Below are 18,808 nucleotides of genomic sequence, written 5' to 3'. Positions count from 1 at the left end.
AGATTTTCATCGCCAAATCAGCAATGCTCGTCCCGCTATTGGAGGATGAACGTTTTGTTGCCAAATCAGCGATGCTCGTCCTGCTATTGGAGGATGAACGTTTTGTTTATCGACGAAAGGAAGCCAAAGTCTCGTGTCCTACATAGGAAGAAGATGTAAAATTATTGACAAACAAAGTCTATCTATCTATTTAAAATTGATTTTTTGTACTTTTAAATCTTTTGTCAAAGTTTTACTCTGTAAGTTTCTCGCATGAAGTAGTGGATGGAAGGAAGAAAAAACAAAAAAAGTGTATGATATAAGAAAGTGTAAAAAATAAATTTAAAAGGAAAATTTTTAAAAAGTTAAAATTAAATAATATTTTATTATTATTTTAAAGTCAGACGATATTTCAGAAAGGAGAATTGGGAAGTTCAAGCATTTCTCCTTAAACAATGGGTCTTTTCTCAACCAAAAAGATGACACAAATTCCCACCATCACATTCATCTTCTTGTGGTTGGTGGTGTTCCCGTGTGTCCCTTTAGTTCACTCTGATTTTGTGCCACTCGTGAAAGTTTCTCCTTCTCAATTCATACGCTCCATGAGAGCTGTAGGTGATATTTTGCAAAACGTGATCTCCACTCTCAAATCTGGATTCAACATTAATATTGTCAATAATGATTTTTGTCTTTTTGATGCCATTTCCGCATGTACATGTCTTGAATTGTTAAATTTTTCAGCTTATGAACTCAGCTGGTCCATTTCCGCTCTTCAAAATCCCCATCGTATCACACTTATCTTAGGTTCCTTCCCATTTTATAAAACTTAAGCAGTTTTTCTTAAAATGTGTATCCTCGTACTTTCGGATAACTCTGGTCCCTTTTTACTTTCAAATAAAATTATAATGTCCGTCCAGCGCAGATCTATCAATGCTATAGAAATAAAACCTAGGTTAAAGTATTTGTTAAGATAGAAATGTTTCATGACCGTTATATTTAAGTAACGTACGTGGATAATTTCATTTTGGTTAAGGTAAAAAGGGTTTCAACTATCAAAATCTTGTGAAATTGAGAGACACCAAATAATTACCCTAAAATTAATCACCCACAATATATAACATTAACACATAATTGTAACTATTTGAACGATTATAGTAGTAATAAAGTACATACGTGTATGTATTATTATTTATGGTAGGGAAGCATAACAGTACTGGGAATTTGAGCTCTGATTTGACGACATGGTTGAGTGCTACACTTGCGAATACAGACACATGCATGGATGGCTTTGAAGGTACGAGTGGGAATATGGAACGTTTAATATCCACCGAATTTGACCAAGCAAAGGTTTTGCTCCAACAGTTGTTGAGCCAGCAGGTGAAGCTTGTTTGAGATGATTCACTACTAGATTTTAATTCTTTAACAACATTTTCTTGTTTATATTTGTTAAAATGTTACTAAATATTAAACAAATAGGTTATTTTGTAACACTTTTTTAAAAAATGTCATTATAGATAGAGTAACATTTTTATTTTAATATTATTTTTTCTAATTATTTTCAAAATCAAAGTCCCATATCGAGTAAAAAAATTTCACATAGGTTATTTTGCAACATTTTTTTTGAAAAATGTTACTATAATTGCTTCTAAAATCAAAGTCCCACATCAAGTAGAAAAAAATATATTTCTCTTATCTCTAATTATTATCCATAATTAAAGTCCCACATCGAATAGATTAATGACTCATAAAGAGTATATATAACCATATAGTTATACTTAAGATAAATGAAATTTGATATTTTATATATAATTATTGGTAACTAATTAAGAATGTCTTCTCCTAAAAAGTAACTAAGAATTCCTAGGAGTTTAAGAGGCATAAAAGTATAATAATTGATAGTAATATATCTAAATTAAAATTAATTATTATTTTATAAATTAACAAAATATTAGCAACATCATTAAAATGTTACAAAAATACTACTTTGCTAACATTTGAAAAATGTTACCTAATTATATAAAAATGTTATTAAAATTCTTTAGCAACATGGACTATATACAACATTTGATAATATGTTGCTAAAACAAATTAGTAACATTTATACATAATTAAGTAACATTTTTCAAATGTTGCTAAAAGTTATTTGTGTTATAGTGATTTGAGTGAAATTAGTAGTGCCAAATTTCCCTCATGGGTTGAAGCAGAGGACAAGATGATGATGCAAAGTAATGCATGGGGTGCGTGCAGATGCTGTAGTTGCTGCTGATGGGAGTGCAAGTTTTACTAAGGTGATGGATGTTGTGAATGCAGCACCAGAGTATAGCATCAAACGCTTTGTGATACACATTAAGAAGGGTGTTTACACCGAGAGGGTTGAGATTAGTAAGAAAAAGTGAAACCTCTTCATGATTTGTGTAACGTTCAATCCTAGACTCGGGAATTGATACAATGCCACACTTTGCCATTCTTCATACTTTTACACATTTGGATCAGAGAAGAGGAAATTAATTATGAAATAATTGTGGGGATTATAGTTTGGTGTGCACTTCGTTAATTAGTATTTGATTGTTCAATGCCTGTTTGGTTCGGCTTAGAGATTTGTCGAATTCTTGTTCAGCTCAATGCTATTCAATGTAGCTTATTAACATCTTTAGTTTGACGTGAAAATTGGACAATACGCATATTCTAAATGGTGAGTCTAACTCACCTTCTCTATTTGTTTCAAGCAATGATGCAGGTTGCAAATTTAATTTGCAAGGACAATATTGAGAAATTTTACGGCACCTCTATAACTTTTGAGTTTTGGAATAGTCAATTTTTAGATTAATTGTATTTAAATTTCGCTCATGCTCCAAACATCAAACTCAATTCTTCGTATCCCACATATATTTCTAACATCAATTTTTATACTTAACTGATCTTGATATTCTCTTGTTCTTTGTTTGTGCTCCCAAACAAGTACTCACCATGACTAATGGCTTTTGTGCCTACTTAGAGATACAATTAATTATCTTTACATATTTGTATTTTTCTTCACTCAGTATTTTGATTGTGTCAAAGGAGAGATATTTGGAAAAGGTATTCCAACGTTTAAAACACTCACTGATAATAATAAATGCTAGCAATAAATGAACAATAGTCTTTTACCTCGATATGCATTACTATTTATACTAATTGTATTGGATCATGGTCTCGTAGGCTTTTACCTAGAATTAACAATTAGGTAATGTGCCCCTTCACTTAAGCTTTATCAAATCAAATTAATCTTAGTCATCTACTCATGCTTTGTTATTTATATAAGATGGTTGTTCGGCCTCTTACTCTTGATCATCAAGGACATTGAAAAGTCCATCCCATCACTCATCCATTCGGGAAATGATGGTGCTGCGAGACGTGTTCCTTTGCTTTTGATTGTTGAGGGTACTGGAGGGACTCCCCCTTGTTCTTGGTCACCGAGGACGTTAAAAGGTCTATCCCCTGCTCTCGATTGTCGAAAGGTATGAGTTATTGCTCACATCTACCTGTCTTCTATTCGAAATGGGTTAAGTTGTGGTCCCAAATGATCACTACAACACAAATAGTATTTAGCAGCATTTAAAAAATGTTACTTAATTATGTATAAATGTCGCTAATTTGTTTTAGCAACATATTATCAAATGTTGTATATAATTCATGTTGCTAAAGACTTTTAATAACATTTTTGCATAATTAGGTAACATTTTTTAAATGTTACTAAAGTAGGATTTTTGTAACATTTTAATAATTTTTTGTAACATTTTAATGATGTTGCCAATATTTTGTTAAAATTATAAAATAATAATTAATTTTAATTTAAATATTACTATCAGTTATTATATTTTTATGTCTCCTAAACTTCTAAGAGTTCCTTAAGTTTTTAGGGAAAGACATTTTTAGTTAGTCACCACTAACTATATATAGAATATCAAATTTCATTTATCTTAAATATAACTATATGAGTATATATACTCTTTATAAGTCATTAATCTATTCGATGTGAGACTTTAATTATGAGTTACAATTAGATATAAGAGAAATATATTTTTTTTACTTGATGTGGGACTTTGATTTTAGAAGCAATTATAGTAACATTTTTCAAAAAAATGTTGCAAAATAACTTATGTAAAAAAATTTTACTCGATATAGGACTTTGATTTTAAAAATAATTAGAAAGAATAATATTAAAATAAAAAATGTTACTCTATCTATAATAACATTTTTCAAAAAAGTGTTACAAAATAATATTTATTTAATATATAGTAACATTTTAACAAATGTAAACACGAAAATGTTGCTAAAAGATTAAAATCTAGTAGTGGATGTGGCTTCATATGCCTTTTTACTTGTTGACTCGATTTTTGATTGTCTGAGGAACCATCCTATATACATGTCCCCAAGGCTTGAGGATATTGAGATGAAAAGGCTTCACCAAATGTCCCTAATACTTAGCTGAGATACGCCTCAAAGTTTTTTTAGAGTGCATTATGGGTTGATTGTGCCTTTTTCATTTTCCCAGGTGTTTCCATAATGTTTCTAGGGAGATGAATAGGAACTATGTGCGGGCCATTAGATGGTTTTGATCTAACAATTAAGAGGGATTGTGTCATTTCATCTTCGCTTCTTAGGTCCTTATAAATAAGAGAAAGTGGAGTCCACTCTATCCAACTAAACATTCCTTTTTGAGGCCGAGTGTCAAAGTTTGCATTCAAGTCTTCTATTCAAGATTATAGGTATCTTGGCTTTCATTTCTTATTTGAAATCGTCGAGGGAGCAGTTTCAAGATGTTCGACGGGTTAGATCAGCCATCTATGGCACACTCTAAGAGCGGGTCTTCGTGCACCATGTCATCATCCACTAAATCACCCTCTTTTGCTTTGAGTTCTGATGAATCAACTTTCTATCTTATCGAAAACACCAATGTCTATGGGGCTGAGAGGCCATTGATAAAGAGGAAGGTGATCAACATCGTTGAGAGTTGAAAGGATTCACAAGAGGGCCTACGTTCAAATGGTTCCATCGGTCCCGTCTTGATGACTAAGAAGGTTATTTGATAGAGGGTATATGACCTTGTCACAAATCCATGGCTATGAGTGGGTGCATGGTGAAGTGGTCACTTACTAGTCTCGCTACAATAAGTTTAGGACAATTTTTAGCCTCTTGTCATATGCCAAATTTCTCTCTTTTGATGAAGTGGAGGATTCATTTCTAGTTTTTCTCAAACTGTGTCAGAATGATAGGGAGTCGAACCCTTAGTTTGTTTTCTTCAACAAGGATTTGACCAAGATTGATTCATTTTAGGCTATTACTACGGTGCCTTTTCATGTGAGGGGGTTCCAATGCCCCTTATTTTAGGACCAACCATAGATTGACATGTGGATTTTATAAGTTGACTCATTGTGAACTGGTCAAGAGGTAATTTGGAATTTTGACATATGGTTAAGGGACAATTAGGTAATTTGCACCAAGGGCGTTATCATAATTTTAGTCATTAATGAAACCATAAAGCCATTCTTGAAACCCGTTCTTGAATCGTGAAACCTCCTTTTCTTCGATGACAAAGCAAGGTCGTTTGTGGATCCAAAAAATCCGTCTTCTTGTTCGACGAAGCAAGTTGGTTTGTGAGCCTTAAACCCTGATTATATACGATGAAGCAAGTGACGTAAGTAGTTTATTCTGAAAGATCCTTCATCTTCTTCGATGAGACAACTGATTGGATTGGCTAGCTATGGGTGGCTTGTTATCGGTGAAACATGTAAGTCACATCTTCCATAAACCTTTACCCTAGTTCTTTTCCCAAAACAGTGTTTGCTATATGGTTGGGTTTGTTTGCTCGGTATTTTGAATTTATGGTTTAGGGTATTTCATTGTGTTTTTTTAGTAATATTTGGGTTTGATTTTGACATACAATATAGATGGCAAATTTGAATGATGAAGCATGTGTTAATTTAAGTGATGACAAAGAGTTTAGTTATAATGAGACTGATATTTCTAAAGATAGTGAAAGTGAAAGTTATAAAGAAGAAAATTAGATATTTCTGAAGATAGTGAAAGTGAAACTAATAAAGCAGAAAATGTAGGTTTGAGTGGATTTGCATACAAAAGTTAGGTTGATTTAAGAGTAGATGACATTTGGGAGATGGAGTTCTGTAGTGAACATGATGCTTATAAATTCTATTTTCATTATGCAAAATATCATGGTTTTGGTGTTAGAAAAGAAGAAGTCGACTATGAAAAAAATGACAATATTGTAATGCGTCAATTTTAATTTTATGCAACAAGGCGAGTTTGAGGGATAAGAAACACTTCATTAGAGATGATCGGAAAAAGTAGCATAGCCCTCTGACACGAACCAATTGCAAAGCAAAGTCTCGTGTTCGTTTAAATGAAAGTAATAATAAATGGAAAGTGATATCATTTGAGGCAATTCATAATCATGTTAGTTGTGAAGATAAATTTGTGCCATTAATCCCTACATATCATGGGCTGTCTAGTGTAGACAAAGCACATGTTGATTCCTTGCATGCTCAAGGTGTGAGAACATGTCACATCATGGGTTTCATAATGGAGTAAAAGGGGGGTTGTGTTGGTTTAGGATTCAACAAGAAATATGTTTACAATCATATTTCGCAACATAAACAATTTAAAGTTGAAGAGGGAGATTTAATGGCTTCCTTAAGCTATTTACAAGGAAATGCATATCATGATCCAATGTTTTGGAGACGTTATTACTTTTGATAGCACGTACAAGAAAAATAAGTATAATAGGCCTTTAGCAATATTTTCTGGAAAAAATCATCATTCTCAAATTGTGATATTTGGTTGTGTTGTTGTTTCAGATGAAACAATTGAAACATACAAGTGGGTGTTACAAACATTTTTGGATGCAATGTGCAACAAACAACCAAAGTCCATAGTCACAAATGGTGACAGGGCAATGAGTACTAGTACAAAAATCACTTTTAAAATCGGGATTTTAAAATTGGTTAAAAAGTAGCCAATGTTAAAAATGACGCGGTGACAATTTTGTAAATAATGACACTATTTTTTAAATCGGTTAACTTTTAACCGATTTTAAAATGTCTCTGATGCTACTTTTAAGATTGATTATTTTAGAACCAATTTTATATGTAGTATAAAAAATCAGTTCCTAAGTGAACGATTTTAAAAAAGCTACTTTTAAAATTGGCTATTTAAGAACCGATTTTGTATACTACAAACAAAATCGGTTCTTAAATAACCGATTTTAAAAATTATGTACTCAAGGAATAAACTCGATCACTCTTTTCACTCTTGTGCATGCTCTGTCGCCTCCGATCTCTCATCTTTCTATCTAGGCCCATCTCTCATTTCTGTCAAGCCTTCCATTCCTTCCTTTACTCTATCGCGCTCTCATCGACTCTGTTGTGGCCATAAGAGTCAAGTTTCTTCATATAGAAGACCTAATAGTCTCTAGCATCACATTCTCTTTGCAAGACTACTATATCAAGGTAACAACCATGTTTCTTTGTTGCTTTATTCTCTATGCAGACCAACATTCTCTATTGTTATGCTTTTAAATCTTCATCTTTAGGTTATGCCATTGTGTTGTTAGCTATTTTTTTCTTCTCTTTTTCTTATATTCCTCTTGTTGCTCGCCTTTGCATCTTGTTATAAGAAAGAGACTTTTGGAAAAAATGAATTTTTGCTCCATCCATGGAGCGTATGAATTTTCTGACCAAAAGAGGGAATGAAGGGATAAGAATAGGAACTATAGTCCCATTGGAAAAAAGGGCACGTGTGGGAACATCTCTACTGACGAACAATTTCAATAGTAAGGGTGCCACCGTGCTACGAGGCACGACCATAGAAGTAATGAAAAATAAAAAGTTATGTAGTTGGACCATCTACTCTATCCGTTATAGTTTCGCTTCTCTAGAGAAGATGAGACGCTAAAAATGAAAGATCGAGAGGCAATACCCTTAATCTCTATAAAGATCAGGAAGAAGGATATGAAGAAGTTCATGTGCCCCAAAAGTGATCGCAAGATCTCTGCCAAGCCAAGTTTGGTGTGGACCAAAGTGTATTGACTCTTCTGTCAGGAGAAAGTTGAAGGGATGCAGTTTGATGCCCAACATTTTCTTAACCTTGCTGTTTTAAAAATTTTCACCCAATTTTGAGATTAAAAAATAGTTGAATTAGAAAGAGTAGTGATATTATGTAGATACTTTTTTTAAGTAGTTGTACTTATAGATAATTTTTTATGTAGATAATTTATAATATATTTTTTATGTTGCTTATTGCCTTGTTGTTGCATATAAGTAGGTAACTATACTAACTAGCATTTAACTACTCTGTTCAGATTTAGAAGCATAACTAAACATGATTACTCTATTATGGTTCAAAATATGATTACTCTTCCAATATATAGGAAACATATTACTCTAATGTGTACTATAACCTTTATGTTTTACATGCCTTTATGTTTTACATTACTATTACCTTGGGAAACATCTTGTGCAACATATATTTCTACTGGTTACAGAATCACATAAGCCATTTTACATGGTTTTTCTGCTGGTTACAAAATCCTATGCTATTATTAATATTGGAACAAATATACATGATAAGAATCCATGTTTGAAAAATATATTGCTACAGGAGAGAGTGCACTCATATTTATTATGTTTGGTTGCATGTAACGAGGTGTATGTGTAAGGGAAGTGGGTGTGTGCATTGTCTAGGTGTCTACATTTGCTTTATTTTTTCTTAAGTTGCTTCCACGTAACATTGTCATGCATTAATAATATATTACCCCACATGTAAGGGAAGAATAGAGATTGATTGAAATGTGAAACCGCAAATGCATATGAGTAACTAGTTTTGAGACATTTTGAAATTCTTGGTTAAATAATCTTGAAGCACTAAATTGTAAATGGACTTATTTTTTGCCCAATTTCATTTTTACTTTTCTTTTGCTTAAAAGGAGAACTGTTGCCAAATATTATTGATAAAAATTCTTATTTTTTGTTGAGTTCTTTTTACTTCAAATAATTAATATATAATGTCTTGCATGTAGAAGTTTTAAGTTTGATTTAAAGGAGCCGATACATAAGAAATTAATAAACAAAATTTAAATTTCTACGTATATAAACATATGCAAGAGAAAAAAAGGATACTTTTTTAATTCTTATATTGATTTTTGCTTACTTATGTTGAGCTTTTTTCCTTTTGATACCTCATTGCTTTATATTTAATTATGTATCTTTTATATAGACAAATTAAGTACATATTTGACTCACCATTGCTTTATATAGACAAATTAGGTACCCAACTTAGAAAATTAGATACCTTGTATGTATGTGTTATATATTTGTGTTTTATTAATAATTTGTGATATAATTAATGTCTTAGTAATTTAGTGTTTAAAAAAATTAGGTACTTTATTTGATTTTTATAAATTAATAAGATGTTAAATTTATGCACGCATTGAGTGAACCTTAGTTTCCCATTTGAAATTTAATGCAAATGATTAAAATAGTGAGATTAACATTCATGGTCTATGTTTTCTTTTATGAAGAACAAAATTTATGGATAAAAGTTGGTTATGAAATCGAAGTTGGATACATGCATCACGTATGAGTGATCAGTATTAGACTAGAGTAGAATATTTTATTGAATATGTAATACGAAATGCTAATGATGCTAATGATGATAGTCTCTCCAAGCTCAAATCCAAGTATTATTTCAACAAGTCTCTCTAGGATCAAACCCAAGTATTCTTTCAATAGGCCTCTCTAGGCTCAACCTAAGTATTCTTTTGCAAAAGTCTCTCCAGGCTCAACACCAAGTATTTTTTTGCATAAGCCTCTCCAGGCTCAACCCTTACAAATAAGATTTGACAAGACTTAAAAGGATAGCTTTGTCTCTTCTAGATGTGATGCTATGAAAATACATCACAAATAAACTACAAAGAACTATATATAAAATTTACAACGAAGATCTTCTTTGTAGTGTTTTCGCTTTGTAAGTTTTGTATGCTTCGTAGTAAGGATTTTTCTATATACATCGCTTTACTCTTTTCTTTGTAATGCCTCTTTCTCTACATGTCTCTTCCTTCTTTCTCTATTTTTTTTTTATGTTTGAAGGCTTGACCATTATATAGTATCTTTAGAGAAGATGTCCGTTACAGAAACATTGGATTTAAACATTCAAATTTCTTCAGAAGTTGTTTCGTCTGTCTTTCTTGTTGATCCTAAATATTATTGTTGATCCATTAAATGTGAGTATTAAATGCTTATCAATGATATGTGTATCTCTTATCTAATTCAGGCAGCTATGTATCATCATTTCCTTATATTTTGAGTAGTGTTTGGGCAAAGTAGTTGGAATTGGTGCAGAGCAGTCTTTGCAATGTCTTTTCCATGAAATTAAGGATTTTCTCTTTCTTTCCTGATGCAATGATTTGACATTTCCTTTTGAAAAGCTTTTGTTATCTTCAAGGAAGCTTTTTTAATTTGATCTGTGAAGGAATAAAGAGTTAATGCTCCTTAAAGATTATTTTTTTATTCTAACAAGAAATAAATTAGCATTGACCCAGATGATACACTTCGTCTGGTATATGTCGTCTTACAGACAAAGTATGACATTTGCTTTATCTGAGATAGTCTCTTGAGAAAAATTTGTTTGTTATCAAAAAAACTCATAGCTACACTAGGGATTCAAGATCGTCTTTTAATTCTACATACTTCCTTTTTGATCTTACATACTTTGTTGACCTCAAGAGTTGATTTTACTACCTGATTTTAAAAAATATGAAATCGCAACATTTCAAGCTAAATTTGACAAATTGATCTTCGCTCACTATTTTGATCATAACTTGAGTTCTAGAATTTTTTTGTGATTCCAACACCATTGGAAATTTAACATTCAAGGCTACATACAATGCTTATCAAGATCACAAAATCTAATTTTGATGTTATCATTCCCAATGATACATTTTTCATGCCTAACATTGAGAGGTCCAAGCCCTCCCTTCAACACCTATGTCTATCGTGGCTACAGTCACGCCCGACAAGAAAGTTACATAGAAATTGTCTTAATTAGTGCTTAATGATCCTAATAGTGCTCGACATCAATTGAATAGAGGGCACTATATAACATCTTGCCTAGTGCCTTCAATTTGCACTCGACGGGACACCATTTCATGAAAACCCAACAAAATGTGTGAATATTGTACATGTTTGACACTTTTCACTTTTCACTCACTTGAATAGGTGAAAAAATCTAGAACACCCTATGTTTTCTAAAATTATTGATTATTTTGTTCCTTATTAATTAAATGATTTTAGAAAATAATTCAAAAGCTTTTGAAATAATTTAGAAGTTTTTAAAATAATTCTCAGTGTTTTAAATCAATAAAGAAATGTTTGTGAAAGTATATTGTTATATTAAGTATTTGGAAAAAAAATGTATTTTAATTAATTATTAAATTAAGAGTATTTTGTAAAATAGGTGTTTTATGTTATGATTTTATTTTATTAATGTTTTGTTTCAAAAGATAAAGATCTAGAGACGTTTACTTTTACTCTTTGTATGCTTATGCTTTCTCGTAGTGCCTGGAGAGACGACTAGAGATCATTTTAGACTTTTGCAACCTCTATCTAGCACTAATTAAGGTAAGAGGGACTGAGTATCCTTCCTTATGGTTCGTATCTGCTTTGCAAATGTCAATTTTGTTATATGCTTAATGAATTTTATGTGAATTGAAGTATGTGTGAATTTATGAGTGCTTGTAGAATCTTGTGTAGAATCCTTTGATTTGTAGAGTAGAATCAAGATTGATGATAGTTTCATAAAATTATCAAACATCATCATATATCATAACATTATACATTACCATAACTCATATTGCATATAGACACTTAAAGAATAAACCAACATACTATTACAAGTCACAAAATTATCTCTTCTTATCTTGAGCTTCTATGACGTTGTGTGGCATAATTTTTATATCTAGATTTATACCTATCCTTCAAAAGTGTCCACATAGTGAGATAATTTCACTCTCTTGTCACCTCGAGTGACAATTCCACAGTACAACGCACTCCATGTAGCCTCGACTACTATACTTCGTACCCTCTCCAGTAGCCTCCTCTAGGTTATCCTCTATAAGTTCTCTTAAGGTTTCAAAAAATTGACGCGTTATATGACCTAACCCCTCATTTACTTATTTTTTTTTATAAGACTCTCGGTTGGCCTTAGGAATCCAAACTCAATAACTCTTCTCTGATTCACCTCTCAAACTCTATTTTATTTTATTTATTAAAAGTACTCTTATTCATATTTTAAGTTCAATCAAACAAATTAATTAAGCCTAAATTATAAATATTATTTAAAATCCCTACTTTATTTTTATTTTCAAGAAACAGGATGTTATAGACATGCTCAAGTTTTTCGTTTTCACAAATTGTGACTATATTGCCAAATGGCACAATATAAATATATAGATACCACACTTCATGAAGTTGCCTTTTTCCATTTGAATTTTAAATTTAAAATAGTTATTTATTATAAATTATAAAGCTTAAATTTATATAATAATATATAATTCAATAAAAAAATTGCTTAGATGTGTATTATGGAGTGGGTTGCAAACCTCGTACACATCAAAATTTCTCAAGCATTTGATGTATTATTAATTCATAATATTTTTATATATACATTATTTATTTGACTCATTTAGTTACATAATGCCATCATTTATTTGATTTGTAAGTATACAAGTATTTTTACTATCATAAGAATGGAACATATGAAAAAAGGGAAATAATTTCAAAATATTGCGAAAATAAATAATAGACATTACTTATTAATTAAAATTTGTTTATTACGATGATTCGTGGTATCATTTCTGTAGAGAAAACTTTTCTTTATGATTCTTGTAACATATTATTACTTTTTCTTGGATGCTCGTAAGCAAGAATCCACCACATAGGTCACTCCAAGGCTTTAAGCATCTGACATATAAAATCAATTGTTAAAAACTTGTAAAAAAAAATGGTTAACTCATTTATAAATAATAAGAATGCAACTTAATTAAAAGAGCATTGAAAGTAAATAAATTAATACTAATATTGATGTTAATGGAGGTGTTCATGTCACAACTACTAATACAATCCAATGCAACATTAATGGACATTTTATGACATCTTGCAATACAAGTAAAAAATACATACTTGATGAAAAATTTTGATTTTCACAACAACACATTTTAACACACATTTGTCTAGACACTTTGTTACTCCAAAGAAATTGTTTGGTTCAATTAGTGAAGATGGTGGGTTTACATCAATTTGTGCAAATACTAGCATAATCATGACTATAATCATAACTCGAATAGTTTGAATCTCATTTTTTTGCCACTTGTCTTTAGTAAACTTTTACAATCTAATTCAATGTTACATGTTTTGTTGTTATGATGTTTCAAGTAAAAGAAAGGTCAATTTATAGGCATAGAAGAATGCATGTAAAATAGTTTAAACTTTTCGACATTATTGAGTGTTAGGATTTTAGGAGATTTTGTGGCACATGAAGATTTTATTTTTATAATTAGTAAAATAGATGTGTGCATTAAATATTATAGAAAAATTGTTTAATTAACTAAAAGTGTAATTTTGTTTTTGTTAGTTATCACATTATAGATTTGGAGTAGTTAGACTTTTTTAGTGGAGTTTTTTATCCCAACCTTATTTTTGTCATTTATAACAATTGAATTTAAAATATTATTTAAGGAATTTGAGCACATTTTTAGTCTATCCAGTGTTTAACATCCCATTTTTCCATAATAAATTAATATAAAAGTTTTAATTAATTAATTTGGGGTAATATAGTATTATGAGAGATATTTTGAAATAATAATAGTTATTTTATATTTTTTAATTTTCAAAATAGTGAGAAGTAAATAAATGGGCTTTTACCAACAAGTTACACAAGAGATGGTGTTAACATTTTATTTAAATACATTAATAAGGATAAGGTTGCCTCACTTTATCATATTGACTCATCCAACTTGTGATCTAAAGAAGGAAGAGAGCTAGAAGCTACGGGAGAAGAGCTTAGAAACTCAAACCTAGATTTTAGCATCCATAAAAGGAAGGGTGGAGTGAGAACCTTGCTCTAAATGTGAGTTATTTGTTAAGTAGCGAGATTTGCCCCCCACCCAATCTCGTTGTTTGTGTATGTTGTATGTGTGAGAGATTAAACCTAATTTCTTGTTGTTGATTGCAATGTGTATATGATGCCTCTTTGTTTTCTAAACATGTTATTGTTATATAATAGTGCTTTTGATCTAAGAAATTGTCCCTATTTGTGAATTTGTGAGTGCTTGCAAGTTTCCCAGGAGGAAACCCTAAGGACAAAATACAAAACAAATTATTGGAGAAACAATTGTATATAGTAATTACTTGTAAAATAATGAACTAATTATATTATACATATCCCTTAAATACATGAATCCATAATAGTAGTGGAACCCAAACTTGTAGTGAGTAAAATGTGAATTATGCATAATGTAACCTTACTAATATTATTTTTCATGTGATAGATACAATGTGAAATACGTTGCTAGGGAAGGTCTTCCTTGTGTAAAAGCTTTGGGATTTCATGACCTTGGGGATAGTTAGGTTTGGAAGCACTAATCCTATCACGTTCTGTGTATGGGTGAAATTTTGCCAACATAGCTATCCTGACACGCCACCAATGTATTTTCTTCTAATGAGAGTGTTGTGATGGTTTGACCCAACATCTACTCCTAGACTACTCAGCCTTTTGGTGGTGATAAAGTGATTTACTAACGCCATATGCCTATACTTAGGAGAGTCTTATCCTTGCATAAGCATAGTATGTCTTATACATTGAACTGTGATATAATGACACGTGGAGTGTTAGAATGCAAATAAATGCTTATTAATTTATTGTTGTTAATTGTTGATACATGGATTATATGATTATGCTATGTATTTTTGTATGTGTATGGCTACTGGACCATTTCCTACACTGGTAGCTAGACTGAGATAGGTTCTCACTCCCCTATTTCATTTTTGGATTGTTTATGCAGGTAACTTTGATTTTTGAGGAGTTTTAAATTATTGATGGGCTTGCTCTTATAGGATATGACATTGAGGATTTTAGTATAGGAATTATTTTTCTGTTTTATTGAAATATAAATTTTAGGTTATTTGATTTCAAAACATTTCTACAAAGTCTTATGAATTTCTTGAAATTATTTATTCTGGCTTTATGATGTTAGTCATTGATTCCAAAAGCAGTACGACATCTTAGAAAGGAAGGATTCTGACTTGTGAAAGGTTCTGACTGTGACACCCTCTACTCTGTATGCCATAACATATGAACAATATAGAACCTAATAACCTCAACATAATAAATGAACCTAATATCCATACAGGTAGAAAGCGTCAAGTTATTAACGCAAACTAAACATGTGGAAAACAATAAAATTATAAAGGAATTAAAATGGAACTACCCAAATTAAATAACATAAATCAAATACTAGTTAGTCCTAACTAATCCCTGGTGTCACATATTTTATCAAAGCAAACCCCAACGTTGAGGTCTAGGCCTCATCACCAACATCCTCAACACCATGCTGATGATCACCTGTAGAAATCACAAGGAAACAACACAAAAGGACAGGGAGTGAAAAATATCTCACTCTGACTCACAATGTAGTAATGTAAACCGGTTAGTCAAACACAAACAACACATATAATAAGATATAAAATACATAGTCATCATTATATTTAACTCATTCATAGCATAGTAAGCCACAATCACTACAAGAAAAATGTAAATTTCCGATGGAAAATTTCTGACAGATATGAATTCGTCATAAATTTTTGACAGAATTTTTTGACGGATATTTCTGTCAGAAATTTCTGACGGATTTATATTTCTGTCAGAAAATTTCGGTCAAAATTTTTTTACGAAAATATAAATCTGTCAGAAATTTCTGACAGGAATATTCCGACGGAAAATTCTGTCAAAAATTTCTGACAGAAAAATGAATCCGTCAGAAATTTTTGACGACAGATTTATGACGAAATATTCCGTCAGAAATTTCTGACGGATTTATATATCCGTCAAAAAATTTCCGACGGAAATATAAATCCTTTAGAAATTTCTTATTTTTAATTTCTTATTTTTAATTTCTTATATATATTTGTAGTATTAAAAATTGTATATATCTTTTAAAGGTATAAATATATATTATAATTATTTATTACAAGTTTTTTATATCTACGATTAGTATTAAAGATAAAAATAAATTAGGTCATACTATATTTTATTATAATTTAGTTGGTTTGAACCTAACTTTCTTCTGATTTTTCTTATTTTGATTTTTTTTAATCAATGTATATAATTTTACTATTTTGATTTTTTCAATCAACGTATACAATATATAAAAAATACAAAAGATAAACATGCATGCTACAAATTTTATTTTATCAAAAAATTATTTATTTTAATATATTACATTATATATGTGAATATTAAGACATATATATATATACATATATATATTATAATTAAACTTTTTTAAAAAATTAATTCATTATTAAGAAATTTTTTTTATCACATGAGAATTAATTTCCTTCAAACATTTGACAGATATCAAATAAATAAACATTTTTTCTAAATCTATATTTATTTTATTATAATATAATTTTTATTTTTTAAAATATATTATTTTTTTAGATAAAAAATTATGTATATGTCAACTAGTAGTGGGGGCAAGTGCCCCACTATTCCAAACGTGCATCCGTCCCTGTATATATATGTGTGTGTGTGTGTATATATATATATATATATATATAAGATAAGTGGTTATAATTATACCAGTGTAACTTTTACTAAGTATTATGCCGCTCAATAACTTTATATTAAATGTGAATTTTGTAAATCCAACCGTTAAATTGAAAGTTCATATCACTTTATACGTGTATATCAAATTTTGTTAAAATTGAACAATAACTGGAAGGTAATCAAAGTGTTACACCGTTCAATAACTTTATATTAAATGTGAATTTTGTAGATTGAACCGTTAAATTGAAAATCTTTTACTCTTAAATCATATATACAAAATGTTATATTAATCGAAGATGATTTCTTATAAAACAAAATTAAATCTGTCAGAAAATTTATATTTTCGATGAGAAAATTTTTGTAGGAAAAGCTATATTATTAATAGAATATTTCAGACAAATTTATATTTGTCAAAAATGTAAGAACTGGTTTTAAATTTGATATGAAAATATTATGATATAATTAGATAAGATTTTAAGTTAGTATTTTATTAATGGTTGATAATTAAAAAATAAAACAAGGATAAATACATTTTTTGAATTTTATAAGTTTGATTTAAGATAACTTATAAAATAACTCTTGGTAAAGTTATTCCGCTCAATAATTCATAGTGTGCGTTGAATTTCATCGATCCAATTAATTGTTAAATTAAAAGTTATTAAATTTTACTAATAATTAATATAAAAAATTAATTAGTTTTTGAATAAATTATTTGCTAATTAACAATATAATTGAAACATTAATTATTTTAAATTATTTAACTAAAATTTTATTGACAATTTACTATATGATCTTAATATTTTTGTATAACTAATATCTGGTTTTAAATTTGATATGAGAATATTATATATAATTAGATAAGATTTTAAGTTAGTATTTTATTAATAGTTGATAATTAGAAAAAAAAAACAAGGATAAATACATTTTTTTAATTTTATATGTTTGATTTAAGGTAAATAAATATATTACATTAATTAATAATTTATTTCAAATATTAAAATTTAATTTATAAGTATGTAATAAATAAATTTATAATTTTATAAATTATATTATCATTATAAATTATAAAATTAAATAATTTAAATTGTAATTTTAAATAGAAATAAGTAGATGTTAATTATAAAAGTAAGTACATATAAATAAAGAATAATTAAATATATTATTATTATTATTATTATTATTATTATTATTATTCGTAATATAAAATTATTATATATTATTATTATAGTACAAATATGAGATTGTATATTTGAGGATGACTTAAATGAATTAATTTGTACAAGTTATACTGACAACATACATATACATTTCGGTAGCTTACTCATCAGAACTTCACAGTTAAGCTTGCTTGACCTGGAGTAGTACATGGATGGGTGACCTTCTGGGAAGTTTCCCAGAAATTGCACAAGTAAGGATAAAACACGCTAAACAGTGAAATATTGTGAAATAGAACCCTTGAGAGACTAAATATGAGTGTTTTTACATTAATAAATTTATTAAAATTTTAAAAAAATTATAATTTCTGACAGAAAATTTTGTCGGAAAGATGGATTTTTCTGTCAGAAATTTTTGACAAAATTTTTCGACGGATATTTCTGTCAGAAATTTCTGACATAATTTTTCGTCGGAAAAAATTATTTTCGACGGATTTTTTTTTCCGATGCCACTTTTTCCAACGGATTGAAATCCATCAAAAATCTGTCGAAAAAAGAAATCCGTCGGAAATTTACCTGTTTCCGTCAGAAATCAACATTTTTCTTGTAGTGAATAGATAAGATTATAATGCACATGCAATGGACACAGACTACATGTTATCATGCATGTGACACCAATAAAAACATTACAAATTACATGATGGAAATCTAATCCCCAAGGATCCCTTTGGAAGAGGTAAGAGCAAGAAAGGTAAAGGTTGATCCAAGAAGGCTCACACTTGAAGACCATTGGGCCT

At 29.6% G+C, this 18,808-nt stretch overlaps 1 protein-coding gene across 1 annotated transcript; it reads left to right on the top strand.

The window, feature by feature from the left end:
• The first annotated feature begins 434 nt into the window (after positions 1-434).
• On the top strand, positions 435-1,371 carry LOC145954458 (pectinesterase/pectinesterase inhibitor PPE8B-like). Its single transcript, XM_083068676.1, has 2 exons — positions 435-690; positions 1,178-1,371. The coding sequence occupies exons 1-2, from the start codon at positions 435-437 to the stop codon at positions 1,369-1,371; spliced, it is 450 nt and encodes a 149-aa protein (XP_082924802.1).
• The last annotated feature ends 17,437 nt before the right edge of the window (positions 1,372-18,808 follow it).

The sequence above is a fragment of the Cajanus cajan genome, chromosome 1 (genome assembly GCF_000230855.2).
Source record: "Cajanus cajan strain Asha chromosome 1, NIPB_CcT2T_4, whole genome shotgun sequence".
Lineage (NCBI taxonomy): Eukaryota > Viridiplantae > Streptophyta > Magnoliopsida > Fabales > Fabaceae > Cajanus > Cajanus cajan.
This window is presented reverse-complemented; position numbering and strand designations above follow the sequence as displayed.

Coding starts and splice junctions, on each gene's coding strand:
- LOC145954458 (XM_083068676.1), top strand. CDS start 435: ATGGGTCTTTTCTCAACCAAAAAGATGACACAAATTCCCACCATCACA. Junction 691..1,177: donor TTTTGATGCCATTTCCGCAT/GTACATGTCTTG, acceptor TATTTATGGTAG/GGAAGCATAACAGTACTGGG.